A 12,876-nucleotide genomic window follows, 5' to 3' on the forward strand; every position below is an offset into this window, starting at 1 on the left:
AGGTCTACAATACAGGAAACAGAGTGGCCGAATTACTCTAGAAGATCGAAGCCCGCGATCTAGAAAGCATCACGATAGTTCCAAGACGAGCCTGGCCTAGGCACTACGGAACCAGACGAGACATATAGGACTCGTATTAGAGCAACGATTACCTCTATCACGCGGACGAAAAGAAATTACGAATTCGGGAGCTTCAGACGAAGCTATGGCACGTACGACGGAAAGCAGAACGGACCCAGTGGTAGGAAGCCGCAAGCACTCAATGGCTCACGGAAATGAGCACGATCGACGAAGCCGCTATCAGCCGAACAACTAAAGAGGTTAGCACTGACCTGGGAAACGGGTCAGGGCCCTTCAAGGGGCCCGGAAACCATTAACGCCTGCGTAGCGGCGAGTGGTAGCGCAGTATAGGAGGGACTAGCGTAAGAGACCACTATATCGAGACCTCCCGGCAGAAACATAGGAAATCGCTACAATCTTTGGACGACGGTGGCAAGATAAGCGATTGTAGATAACAGCATAGTAGAAACAGCACGAAATGCTCGTACTAGTAGACAGTGGAGCAGAAATAAATCTGATTTCGCTGATACTTATAAATCAGCTACGGATACCCTAGAGAATGAAGCGGAAGTATGGCATAGTCAAAGGGCCATTTCCGACGTAATAGGTATGTAGGGAGACTAAACCGATCGACATCACTATAGTAGGGAAGACCACAGCAGTCGTATTCAGCATCGTGGATATAGGTAACGACAAAGACATAATATTAGGGTTACTATAGCATGAAGATTACGACCCGGACATTAGCTAGAAGAATGGTAGCCACCTACGACCCCGAATGGAGTCGTATTCGACTAGCGAGATAGGGAGCGCGCAAGGATCGCGAGTAGACAATGCTCAAGGAAAGGCATGTCCTACGGATCTACCGCAAGAGACAGACAGTAGCAGGCAGACCACTACGGACTCTGGAAGAGGCGGTATAACGATATCGATATCACGACAGGAGGAACGAGCTAAATCGCCGATAGCTGTTCTCTCTGTTGACGAATACGGAGCACTGTAATAGGAGCAGTAGGTTGAGACAGGAGAAATCGCTAGCATCGCTATAAACGGAACCAAGTTCGCATACTACCAGAAAACCGAGAGACAAGACAAGACTAGGGAAGTACCGAAGGAATACAAAGGACACCCAGCATTCGAACCGAAACATCTAGAAGGACTACCAGAACACGGCCCATAGGATCACGAGATCAAGCTCAAGGAAGGAGCACGACTAAAGTTCTTCAAGATCTACTACACGAGCTAGATATAGAACGAAGAACTTAAGCGATATTTAGAGGAGAACCTTTGAAGAGGATATATCCGCCCGTCGACATCGCTAGCAGGCTACCTAATCCTATTTGTGCCTAAGAAAGACGGAAAGCTATAGTTATATGTCGACTATCGGCAACTTAACGAACAGACCGTGAAAAACCGATACCCGTTACCGCTAATCTTATAGCTCCGAGATCAGTTAGCAGGAGCCTAATATTTTACGCGTCTTGACTTGCCATCGGCCTATAACCATATACGGATCAAAGAAAGCGACGAGTAGAAAACGGCCTTTAGGACACCCTATGGCCACTATAAGTACCTCGTCATGCCATTTAGACTTACGAACGCACCGGCAACGTTCTAAGCCCTAATTAATCAAGCTATCTGACCCTTTCTCGACAAATTTACGGTATATTATCTCGACGATATACTTATCTTCTCTAAGACGATAGACGAACACCAGAAGCACGTAAAAGCAGTACTAGACGCGCTATACACGTACAAGCTATCAGTTAACAAGGAAAAGAGCGAATTCCACGTCAGGAAAACGGTGTTTTTGGGATACGAGATATCCCTAGGATAAATCCGGATAGAACCTTCAAAGGTTAAAGCCATCAAGAATTAGCCACAACCGACGTCAGTCACGGAAGTACGAAGCTTCATCGGATTTGTAAACTTCTACCGGATGTTCATCAGGAACTTTAGAGCGATCGTACGACCTTTGCACGAGCTTACCAAGAAGAATACTAAATTCCAATAGGAAGAGCAACACGAGCAAGCATTTACGTAGATCCGGAATGCCATTACCGAAGATTCGGTACTATTACTGCCAGACCCTAAGAAGCCATTCGAGGTAGAAACGGACGCTTCAGACTACGCCATCGGAGGACAATTGGGATAACGAGACGGACAAGGGAAGCTATATCCTGTAGCCTTCTTTTCAAAGAAACTCGATGGACCACGTCTTAATTATCCGATCTACGACAAGGAACTACTTGCGATTGTCGAAGCTTTCAAGGAATGGCGACTATACCTTAGCGGCATGATTAAACCGGTACAAGTATATATAGATCACAAGAACCTACGATACTTCACGACGACGAAGGAGCTTAACAGACGACAAATACGATAGGCAGAATTCCTCGCGGAATTCAACTTTAAGATCCGCTATAAGAAGGGCAAAGAGAACACACGAGCGGACGCTTTAAGCCGACGAACGGATCATATAGAAGGACGAACGGAAACAACACTACCGTTGTTCAAGGAGCGAACAGACGGAACGCTACATCACGAAACGTAGACACCCGTAGAAGATGATCTACTTGACTCGTTCCTAGAATGCTATACAATCTTTCGAGAAGAAAGGATTAACAAGGCACAGTATCAAGCAGCACCCGGACTACTAGTACCTAACGGAGTAGAAGAAAAAGATAGGAAACTCTAGTACCGAGGCAAAGCGTATATCTACGACAAAGACTAATAGCTACGGATGATTCGAGAGCTCTACGAGTCGAAACTCGGAGGACATAAAGGAGTTACGAAGACTGTTATACAAGTCAAGAAACACTACGACTTTCTATAGTTAACGGCACGAGTCAAGGAAGTCGTACGGAATTGCGATATCTACAATCGAAGCAAAACGGCACGACACAAGCCGTACGGGCTACTTCAGCCACTACTAACAGCTGATAAACTATAGAGTTCGGTCACGATAGACTTTATTACGAAGCTGCTAGAATCTAAGGACACAGCCACAGGAGTGACCTACGACAGTATTCTTACTATAGTAGATCGCCTGACTAAGTAGGCATACTTCTTTCCCTACAAGGAGTCCTAGACAGCAGAACAGTTAGCAGACGTGATCTATCGGCAAGTTATATCAGTGTATGCTTGGCCGCAAGAATAGATCACCGACAGAGACACCAAGTTCGCGTCAAAGTTTTAGCAAGCGTTAATATAACGATTAGGCGTTAACAGCAAGCTATTAACGGCATATCACCCACAGACTAACGGACAAACGGAGCGACTAAACCAAGTTATTAAGCAGTACCTCCGCTCTTACGTCAACTACCAGTAAGATGACTAGGTCATGCTGTTACCAATAGCACAACTCGCTTACAACACGACGCCAACGGAAACGACCAAGGTTACACCGTTCTTCGTAAACTACGGATATAAAGCAGACCTTAGGTAAGGACTAGAGGTCATAGTGCTAAGAGCAGCAGTCAAAGCGGAACAAATGCACGCACTGTATAGAAAGCTCAAAAAGGAACTCGAGTTTATTAAGACTAGAATAAAGAACTACTACGACAAACACAGGCTCGAGGGACCTTGCCTAGAGAGGGGAGATAAAGTCTACCTAATTACACGAAACCTGCGAACCAAACGACCAAGCACGAAGCTAGACTTTAAGAAGGTCGGACCCTTCGTTATCAAAGAACGAATCTCGACATCTAACTACTAACTATCATTACCGTTATCTATACGACTACAGACAGATGTTTTTTATATTTCACTTCTCGAACCAGCACCAAAGAGCGCTAAGGTTGCCACGCACATCGAAGCAGAGGACGAAGAGGAAGAATAGGACGTCGAAGAAATTCTAGATTCACGCATCATCAACGGAGAACTACAGTATCTGGTCAAATGGCTTAATTTCGGACCAGAAGACAACTCATAGGAACTAGTCAAGAATTTGAACTGCCCTAAGAAACTAGAACAGTTCCACCGGCAGAACCCGGATCGACCAAAGGGAAACCCGGGACAGAACCAAAGACAGCGCCCTAGTCGATAGCATCGACGGCATCATTAATCTGCAACGAGGGTATAGCAGGCGTCTCTTGCCGCTCAACCTCCTCTAACTCATCCAAGGTCGACAGACCATACGCCACCATATCGGCACCTTTCTCCACCAAAAACTCCTTCTGCTGACGAAGACGCCGGAGCCGCACAAGCTTTTCGGACAACTCGCGCTAGGCTTCTTCCAGACGGCGTTAGGATTCATCTAGCTCAAGTTCGGCACGACGTTTAGCATCCTTGATACGACGCTGCTCCTAGAGAATACAATCCACTAGAAAGAACATCAAAAGTCACACTCAAAAAAAAAAAAAAAAAAAAAGGAGACGAGCTTACAGGAAGAAAGCAGGATGCCAGAGCCATCGTAAGAACGACCTCGACGAACATAGGCCTTACAACGCTTTATACGCGCGATCATTTTACAGACAAGGCCTTAAGATGCGCACCAAGAACAAGGTATAACGACAAAACCGTTCTCGGCGATGTTCTAAGCAAGGGAAGCACGGTAACGTGCAGAATGCGACTTCCGTTTCTCTATCGGCATTTTGTCAACATAGCGACCACGATACAGAAACAGGGAGAATACAGTACTCACAAGCGGAGGGTTGTTAGCGCTATTTGAAACGACCTAAGAAGGCTTTCGGGTCGAAAGCCTTGAAGGAGGGGCATCGTGTCACGGATAAGCACATAGGCGGCCTGGCAGGCTGTAGCTAGGACACGGGACATTCCGACAGCCAATCACTCGACGGACCAATCAGAAGATTATCACCGCCAAGACTAAGGTCGTCACTGGTAATAATAGCATATCACCGTCGACAACGCAGAATCACAAAGTGAAAGGAGAAGTGGTACTAGTAATAACTATTAAAGAGGGACAGACCATTGTATATATATAGCTAGCTAGTCACTTGTTATAGTGGACTCTGGGAGTTCGCCAGTGGTAATAATCACAATCACAGTACTCATACCAAGCGCTGCTGATTACTGTGAGAGACAACTCTAAGTGTTGTTATGAACCCTTTGGCTTCACCGAATCCCTTAGACGACCTGCCTGCTTGTCTCGCTTCACCTACCTCCGTCTAGACCCTTTTAGAAGAAGTCTGAGTTGGGTTCGTCACAAAGAATAGTAGCTACCTATAACCCTAAACGGAGTTATATTTGACTAGCGAGATAGGGAGCATATAAGGATTACGAGCAGACGATACTTAGGGGAAGGTATATCCTATAGATCTACCACAAGAGATAGATAGTAGTAGACAGACTACTACAGACTCTAGAAGAGGCAGTATAACGACATCAATATCGCGATAGGAGAAACGAGCTAAACCGCCGATAGCTATTCTCTCTGTTAACGAATGCGGAACACTATAATAGGAGTAGTAAGTTAAGACAGGAGAAATCGCTAGCATTGCTATAGATGGAACTAAGTTCGTATACTATTAGAAAACTAAGAGATAAGATAAGACTAGGGAAGTATCGAAAGAATACAAAGGATACCTAACATTCGAACCGAAGTATCTAGAAGGACTACTAGAACACGGCCTATAGGATTATAAGATCAAGCTCAAAGAAGGAGTACGACTAAAGTTCTTCAAGATCTATTATATAAGCTAGACTTAGAACGAAGAACTTAAGCGATATTTAGAGGAAAACCTTTGAAGAGGATATATCTACCTATTAACATTGCTAGTAGGCTACCTAATCCTATTTATACCTAAGAAAGATAGAAAGCTATAGTTATATGTTGACTATCGGCAACTTAACGAATAGACCGTGAAAAACCGATACCTATTACTGCTAATCTCACGGCTCTGAGATTAGTTAGCAAGAGCCTAATATTTTACGTATCTTGACTTGCTATCGGCCTATAACTATATATAGATCAAAGAAGGCGACGAGTAGAAAACGGCCTTTAGGATACCCTATAGTTACTATAAGTACCTTGTCATGCTATTTGGACTTACGAACACGCTAGTAACGTTCTAAGCCCTAATTAATCAAGCTATCCGACCCTTTCTCGACAAATTTGCGGTATATTATCTTAACGATATACTTATCTTCTCTAAGACGATAGACGAACACTAGAAGTACGTGAAAGCAATACTAGACACGCTATATATATATAAACTATTAGTTAACAAGGAAAAGAGCGAATTCCACGTTAGGAAAACGGTGTTTTTAGGATATAAGATATCCCTAGGACAAATCTAGATAGAACCTTTAAAGGTTAAAGCTATTAAGAATTGGCTATAACTGACGTTAGTCACGGAAGTACGAAGCTTTATTAGATTTATAAACTTCCACTAGATATTTATTAGGAACTTTAGAGCGATTATACAACCTTTATATAAACTTACTAGGAAAAATACTAAATTCTAATAGAAAGAATAGTACGAGCAAGTATTTATATAGATCTGTAATGCCATTACTAAAGATCTAGTACTAGTACTACTAGATCCTAAGAAGCCATTTAAGGTAGAAACGGACGCTTTAGACTATACTATTAGAGGATAATTAAGATAACGAGATAGACAAGGAAAGCTATATCCTATAGCCTTCTTTTTAAAGAAGCTCGATAGACTACGTCTTAATTATCTAATCTACAATAAGGAACTACTTATAATTGTCAAAGCTTTCAAGGAATAGTAACTATACCTTAGTAATACAATTAAACCGGTACAAGTATATATAGATTACAAGAACTTACAATACTTTATAACGACAAAGGAGCTTAATAGACGACAAATATAATAGGTAGAGTTCCTCGTAGAATTTAACTTCGAAATCCGCTATAAGAAGGGCAAAGAGAACGTATAAGCAGATATCTTAAGCCGACGAACGGATCATATAGAAGGACAAACGGAAACAATACCACCGTTATTCAAGGAACAAATAGACGGAACGCTACATCACGAAACGCAGACACCCGTAGAAGATGATCTACTTGACTCGTTCCTAGAGTATTATATAATCTTTTGAGAAGAAAGGATTAACGAGACATAATATTAAGCAGCACCTAGACTATTAGTACCTAACGGAGTAGAAGAAAGAGATAGGAAACTCTAGTACTAAGGCAAAGTATATATCTATGACGGGGATTAATAGCTACGAATGATTTAGGAACTCTATAAGTCGAAACTTAGAGGATATAAAGGAGTTACAAAGACTATCGTATAAGTTAGGAAACACTACGACTTTCTATAGTTAACGGTACAAGTTAAGAAAGTCGTACGGAACTATAACATTTGTAATCGAAGCAAAACGGCACGATACAAGCCGTATAGGCTACTTTAGCTACTACTAATAGCTAACAAACTATAGAGTTTAGTTACAATAGACTTTATTATAAAGCTACTAGAATCTAAGAATATAGCTATAGGAGTGACCTACGATAGTATTCTTACTATAGTAGATTACTTAACTAAATAGGCATACTTCCTTCCCTATAAGGAGTCCTAAATAGTAGAATAGTTAGTAGATATAATCTATTGGTAAGTTACATCAGTATATGCTTAGCTATAAGAATAGATCACCGATAGAGACACTAAGTTCGCGTCAAAGTTCTAGCAAGCATTAATATAACAATTAGACGTTAATAGCAAGCTATTAATAGTATATTACCTACAGACTAATAGACAAATAGAGCAACTAAACTAAGTTATCAAGTAATATCTCCGTTCTTACATTAACTACTAGCAAGATAACTAGGTCATACTATTACTAACAGTACAACTCGCTTATAATATAACGCTAACAGAAACGACCAAAGTCATACCGTTCTTCGCAAACTACAGATATAAAGCAGACCTTAGGCAAGGACCAGAGGTCATAGTGCCAAGAGCAGTAGTCAAAGTAGAACAAATACACGTACTATATAAAAAGCTTAAAAAGGAACTCGAGTTTGTCAAGACTAGAATAAAGAACTACTACAATAAACATAGGCTCAAGGGACCTTGCCTAGAGAGGAAAGACAAAGTCTACCTAATCGTACGAAACTTACGAACCAAACGACTAAGCACGAAGCTAGACTTTAAGAAGGTTAGACCTTTTGTTATTAAAGAACGAATTTCGACATCTAACTACCGACTATCATTACTATTATCTATATAACTATAGATAGATATTTTTTATATTTTACTTCTCGAACTAGTACTAAAGAACGCTAAGGTTACTACATATATCAAAGTAAAGGACAAAGAGGAAGAATAGGACGTTAAAGAGATTCTAGATTTATATATTATTAATAGAGAACTATAGTACCTAGTTAAATAGTTTAATTTCAGACTAGAAAACAATTTATAAGAACTCGTTAAGAACCTAAATTGCCCTAAGAAACTAAAGCAGTTCTACTAGTAGAATCCTAACTAGCTATAATAACTAGCTCTAAAGCCTATTCCCTAATAGAAAAAGAAGGGAACCTACTAGAATTAGGACTAGGATCTAACCTAATTAACTCCTAATCAAGCACGTCAAAAGCACCTAATGCCTAAGCCTAACCTATAAGGGTCTACGTCTCTAACATCGGCAGAGGAGTATCTAGCTCTTCCTCCTCCTCTAGACAAGCTACGCCACGACGAAAAACTTTGGTACCACAATCGTGTAGGGATTGCTATAAACGACGTAATTAACTTAAACGGCTTAACGTCTAAGCAAGTAACGCCTCGGTCTTAGTAATCTCCCTCGAAACCTTCTCCTACTCTGACATATTCGAAAGGACTAAGATAGTTAGTAACCTAAGACTATAAAGGAAAATAACAAGGAACCTATAGGCATCTATAACGTTTAGACTATTATACTTCTTACCTATATAAATATAGTTTTGACACTTGTTTAAACCCTCTATTATTATATAATGCTTTTATGGCTTCGTATTCTAATAATGCTCGCAAGGTATAGCGACTTTGTAACCCTCTTGCTTAATCTTAATTATAATAGTATGTCGTTTGTATTTAAGATTGTAACGATTCCTAGGAATATAATTAGCTATAGCAAAAGGAAGTTAGCAGAAGAAGGACATTACCTACTAGGAAAAGGGGGGTATTAGTAGTACTTAAAATAAGTCATAAGAAGCTTTTAGGTCGAAAGCCCTAAAGAGGGGGTATTATATTATAAGCTAACTATATACCATGACCCGGTAGGGTATAGTAGGCTAAATAAGCCACTAATCAAGAAGGGCACGAAGCGAGGCTAATATAGGATCGCTAGGGAGCGCGGGTTACCATAGGCAAACAATTACCAAAAAGGGAAAGATAGCAGAGGATAGCTAGCTACTAAAGGCAATCTAAGGACGGGATAGAAGGGGACTATAAGCGACCGACAGAAGTATATATATATATAAATAGTCACTCGTTATAGTAGACTCTAGGAGTTCACTAGTGATAGTAACCCCTTATAATCACGGTACTTATACCAAGCATCGTTATTGACTACTGTAAAAGATAACTCTAGTGTTGTTATGAACCCTTTGGCTTCACCGAATCCTTTAGATGACTTGCTTGCTTGTCCCGCTTAATCTACCTTTGTCTGAACCCTTTTAGAAGAAGTCTGAGTTAGGTTCGTTACAGTGTCATATAGGATCTATTTAACTTCCCTAAAGCGATTAATAGATTATACTAGTTACTTATAATCGTTAATAAGTATAATAGTAAGCTATTCCCTTTCCTACTAATAATAAAGATATTAGAGAAGATCCTAGAAGTTATTTAGAACTTCGAGAGCTAGGTAAGATACTAATATAGGCTTACTATCTATAAGATTAAGTAAGATAACGACATTATAATAATTAGTCTTATAGGGTAAATGCCTTTATAGTACTAAATATAGCTAATAGAGAGTAGCATTAATCTTAAACTATTATTACTATATACCTATAAACTAAATAGACTAGCTAAGCAAGTAAGGTAAGAACTAATCTTATACTCGATTAAGATATTAAATAAAGCAAATCTACCTAAGAAGCTCTAATTAGAAAGTATATAAGCTATAATATACCTATATTTAATTAGCCTAAGCAAAGCTTATAAGTTTAAAAGTCCTAATAAGATACTCTACTCCTAATTTAAATAGTATTTTCGCTAATATAAATTTAAATTTCATAATATACTAGCCTTATAGCATCTATAGATAAGCATATGATGTTTTATTTGACTACCTTAGGGAGGAAAAAAAGGAAAACTACAAGAGCTATATAGAGGAGTACCTTCTAACCAATATATATATATATAATCTAGGTAAGGCCCGGTTAGGCTCTAGGTTAGGCCCTAACTAGGCCTTAGCTACGTATCTACCAAATAAGTTATAAACGAGCAATAAACGCTCTATAGACCTGTAGGGCGTACGTAAGTAGGGCAGGGTAGGTCTATTCCTATGCCCGGGTAAAGCCTAGGCATTGTCTAGCCTAGGTATAGCCTAGGCCTATAATATACCCCCCCCTCTCTTTTTACGGTTACCAGGCTAACCTGTCCTACATCTTACCCCTATGTCGGTCCTGCAAACGGGTCCTGTGCCTTCCTTCCTTTATTACTATAATAATATGACCTATACGTATAATGGTATATCGAGCGTAAATAGGTAGCTATTCGAGTTCGGATAAAAGCTAAGCTCCTTCCCTTTGTTATTAGAATAATATAACCTATATATATAGTAGTAAGTTATATATATAATAAGTAGATTGCCTAGGTCCTATATACTCCCTTACTACCCTTCTCCTAACGCTTATAAATACCTTCTCTTCTTCCTTCCTTCTCCTAATTCTCTCTCTTATAACTAACTCTCCTCTTCTTCTATACCTTCTAATTACCTCTGCCTCCTATAACTATACTTATTACCTATACTCTTATTATACCCTTAAAAAATTTTTTTTAATTAGTATCTATTCAATATATTGATAGCTACTAGTTTGCTTAATAGTAATAGTAGTAGTTACTACCTTAGTAGTAATAAGAATAAAGATTGCTATATAAGTTTTTCCTTTTCTATATTAATTTTTTTTTACTATTATATATATATATTAGGTATAGATTAACTCCTTATTTTATAGTATAAGAATATTAACCTTTCCTTTGGTAAATATACTATTAAGGGTAACTCCTTTAATAAGGAGTTTAAACTATAGTTAGAGAAGTAGTAGTATTACTTACTATATATTGACTAACGTTTTAAAGGTAATAAGGTTAAGTATATCTAGAGTTAGGGCGCTTCTTATATAATATGCTATGAGAGCTATAAGAGCTATATTTAAGATCTATAACTCTAGGCTAATAACCCTTATCTATATATAGGCATTAAGAAAATCGTAGGTTATTATAATACCGGTACTACCCTTACCTCCCCTACCTACTATAAGACCGCTAACTAGGGCGCCTATTATACTATCCTGATACCTAAGTTCTCTATATTAGTACATTTATTCTCTACGCTCTTTAAGGCTGCCTAGTTTAACTACTTACCTAGATAGGCTACCTTTACCCTTACCTAGGCTATAAGTTCTTATTATTCTAGTAATAACTTTGCCTTAGTTACTAGTACTACTACCCCTAATACCCTTATCTACTATAGTAATATCGTCTAGCCTACTATCGGCCCTAACCTTACCTTATAAGCTACTAGGCAGCTTATATACTACGCTATGGTATAGAACGATAGTATATTATACTAGATATGGTATATAAACGAGAATATATTAACTTTGGTCGACACTAATACTACCTTCGTTACCTATATCCTAGGTACCCTGTTACCTACCTCCTATACCTGCTTAAGCGCCTCTATATGCCCTATACCTATACTAATTAACTTTAGCCGTTCCTATACCTACTGCTCTTCCTTGCCTGCTAAGCGCGCTATACGCCTGGTCTATAATTATAATGACCTTACCCTTACCACTATAACTATTATTTTAGAGGGGGAGGATAAGGAGGAGAAGGTTATAGAGTAAATACATTATATATTAATTAGTGTATTTGTTTTTATTTTTATAATTAGACTATCTTTATAGGTACATCTATAATATAGTTATAATGTATCTATAACGTGACCACGATACGCCTACTATTTGTTTGCTCTAGGTTTGCCTACCTATACGAAAAATTTATATCGTTTGCTTTTATACTCTCCCTTACCTCCTATTTGTAACTAGTCTATTATAGTAATATATATCTCCTTACTCTTGCTCGAATATATCAAGCGCCTTAGTATTTTCTAGATTTTCTAATAATTCCTAAGTTAGGGTATTATATCTCTTCTATTTTACTAGTATATCGCGTTAATTACCTCCTCCCCTTATATTCCTAGCTATAAAGATCACTTCCACTTTAAATTCCTCCTATAGTAATCCCTCTTAAGAGAGTTCTAACACTAGGTCTAGTTAGAAATCTAATATACATTATGAAGGTAATAGGTTAGATATAGTATATTTAATAAGGTTAATATAAAAGGTAGGGTAGAGACTATAAAAAACATTTAAAGTTACCATTAATAGCATTAGTATTATAATCACTTTATATTTAGTATTAACCTAGTTAAGTTTATAGCTAGGGTAGTTAGTCTTAATATTATATAAGGATAGCTACCTTGCTAAAGAACAGGGGCTCTCTTGTATCTTTACGAATACCCTACCAGAACTTACGAAACTACCATCGCTAGAAAGCTCTCAAGAAACGCTATCTAACGGTACCACTTTCAACCGCGCCCGAACCGTTACGGGTGTGTAACAGGCATCACAAGCGTTAGAACCGGACCTAACTACAATCCGACCACACCTCATAC

At 38.9% G+C, this 12,876-nt stretch overlaps 1 protein-coding gene across 1 annotated transcript; it reads left to right on the forward strand.

Moving 5' to 3' along the window:
- The first annotated feature begins 673 nt into the window (after positions 1–673).
- MYCTH_62778 (uncharacterized protein) lies at positions 674–9,673 on the forward strand. The gene is made up of 8 exons (XM_003658987.1): positions 674–1,059; positions 1,099–2,167; positions 2,247–3,376; positions 3,420–3,475; positions 3,532–3,860; positions 3,903–4,384; positions 4,443–5,107; positions 9,553–9,673. The coding sequence occupies exons 1-2, from the start codon at positions 839–841 to the stop codon at positions 1,238–1,240; spliced, it is 363 nt and encodes a 120-aa protein (XP_003659035.1). The 5' UTR covers positions 674–838; the 3' UTR covers positions 1,241–2,167; positions 2,247–3,376; positions 3,420–3,475; positions 3,532–3,860; positions 3,903–4,384; positions 4,443–5,107; positions 9,553–9,673.
- Positions 9,674–12,876: the final 3,203 nt, after the last annotated feature.

The sequence above is a fragment of the Thermothelomyces thermophilus genome, chromosome 1, assembly GCF_000226095.1.
Source record: "Thermothelomyces thermophilus ATCC 42464 chromosome 1, complete sequence".
NCBI classification, from domain to species: Eukaryota; Fungi; Ascomycota; class Sordariomycetes; order Sordariales; family Chaetomiaceae; genus Thermothelomyces; species Thermothelomyces thermophilus.

Bases quoted from the DNA above. Each gene is read 5' to 3' on its own strand.
- MYCTH_62778 (XM_003658987.1), top strand. From the start codon at position 839: ATGGAGTCGTATTCGACTAGCGAGATAGGGAGCGCGCAAGGATCGCGA. The intron at 1,060-1,098 runs GTAATAGGAGCA...AGAAATCGCTAG, and splicing joins GTTGACGAATACGGAGCACT to CATCGCTATAAACGGAACCA.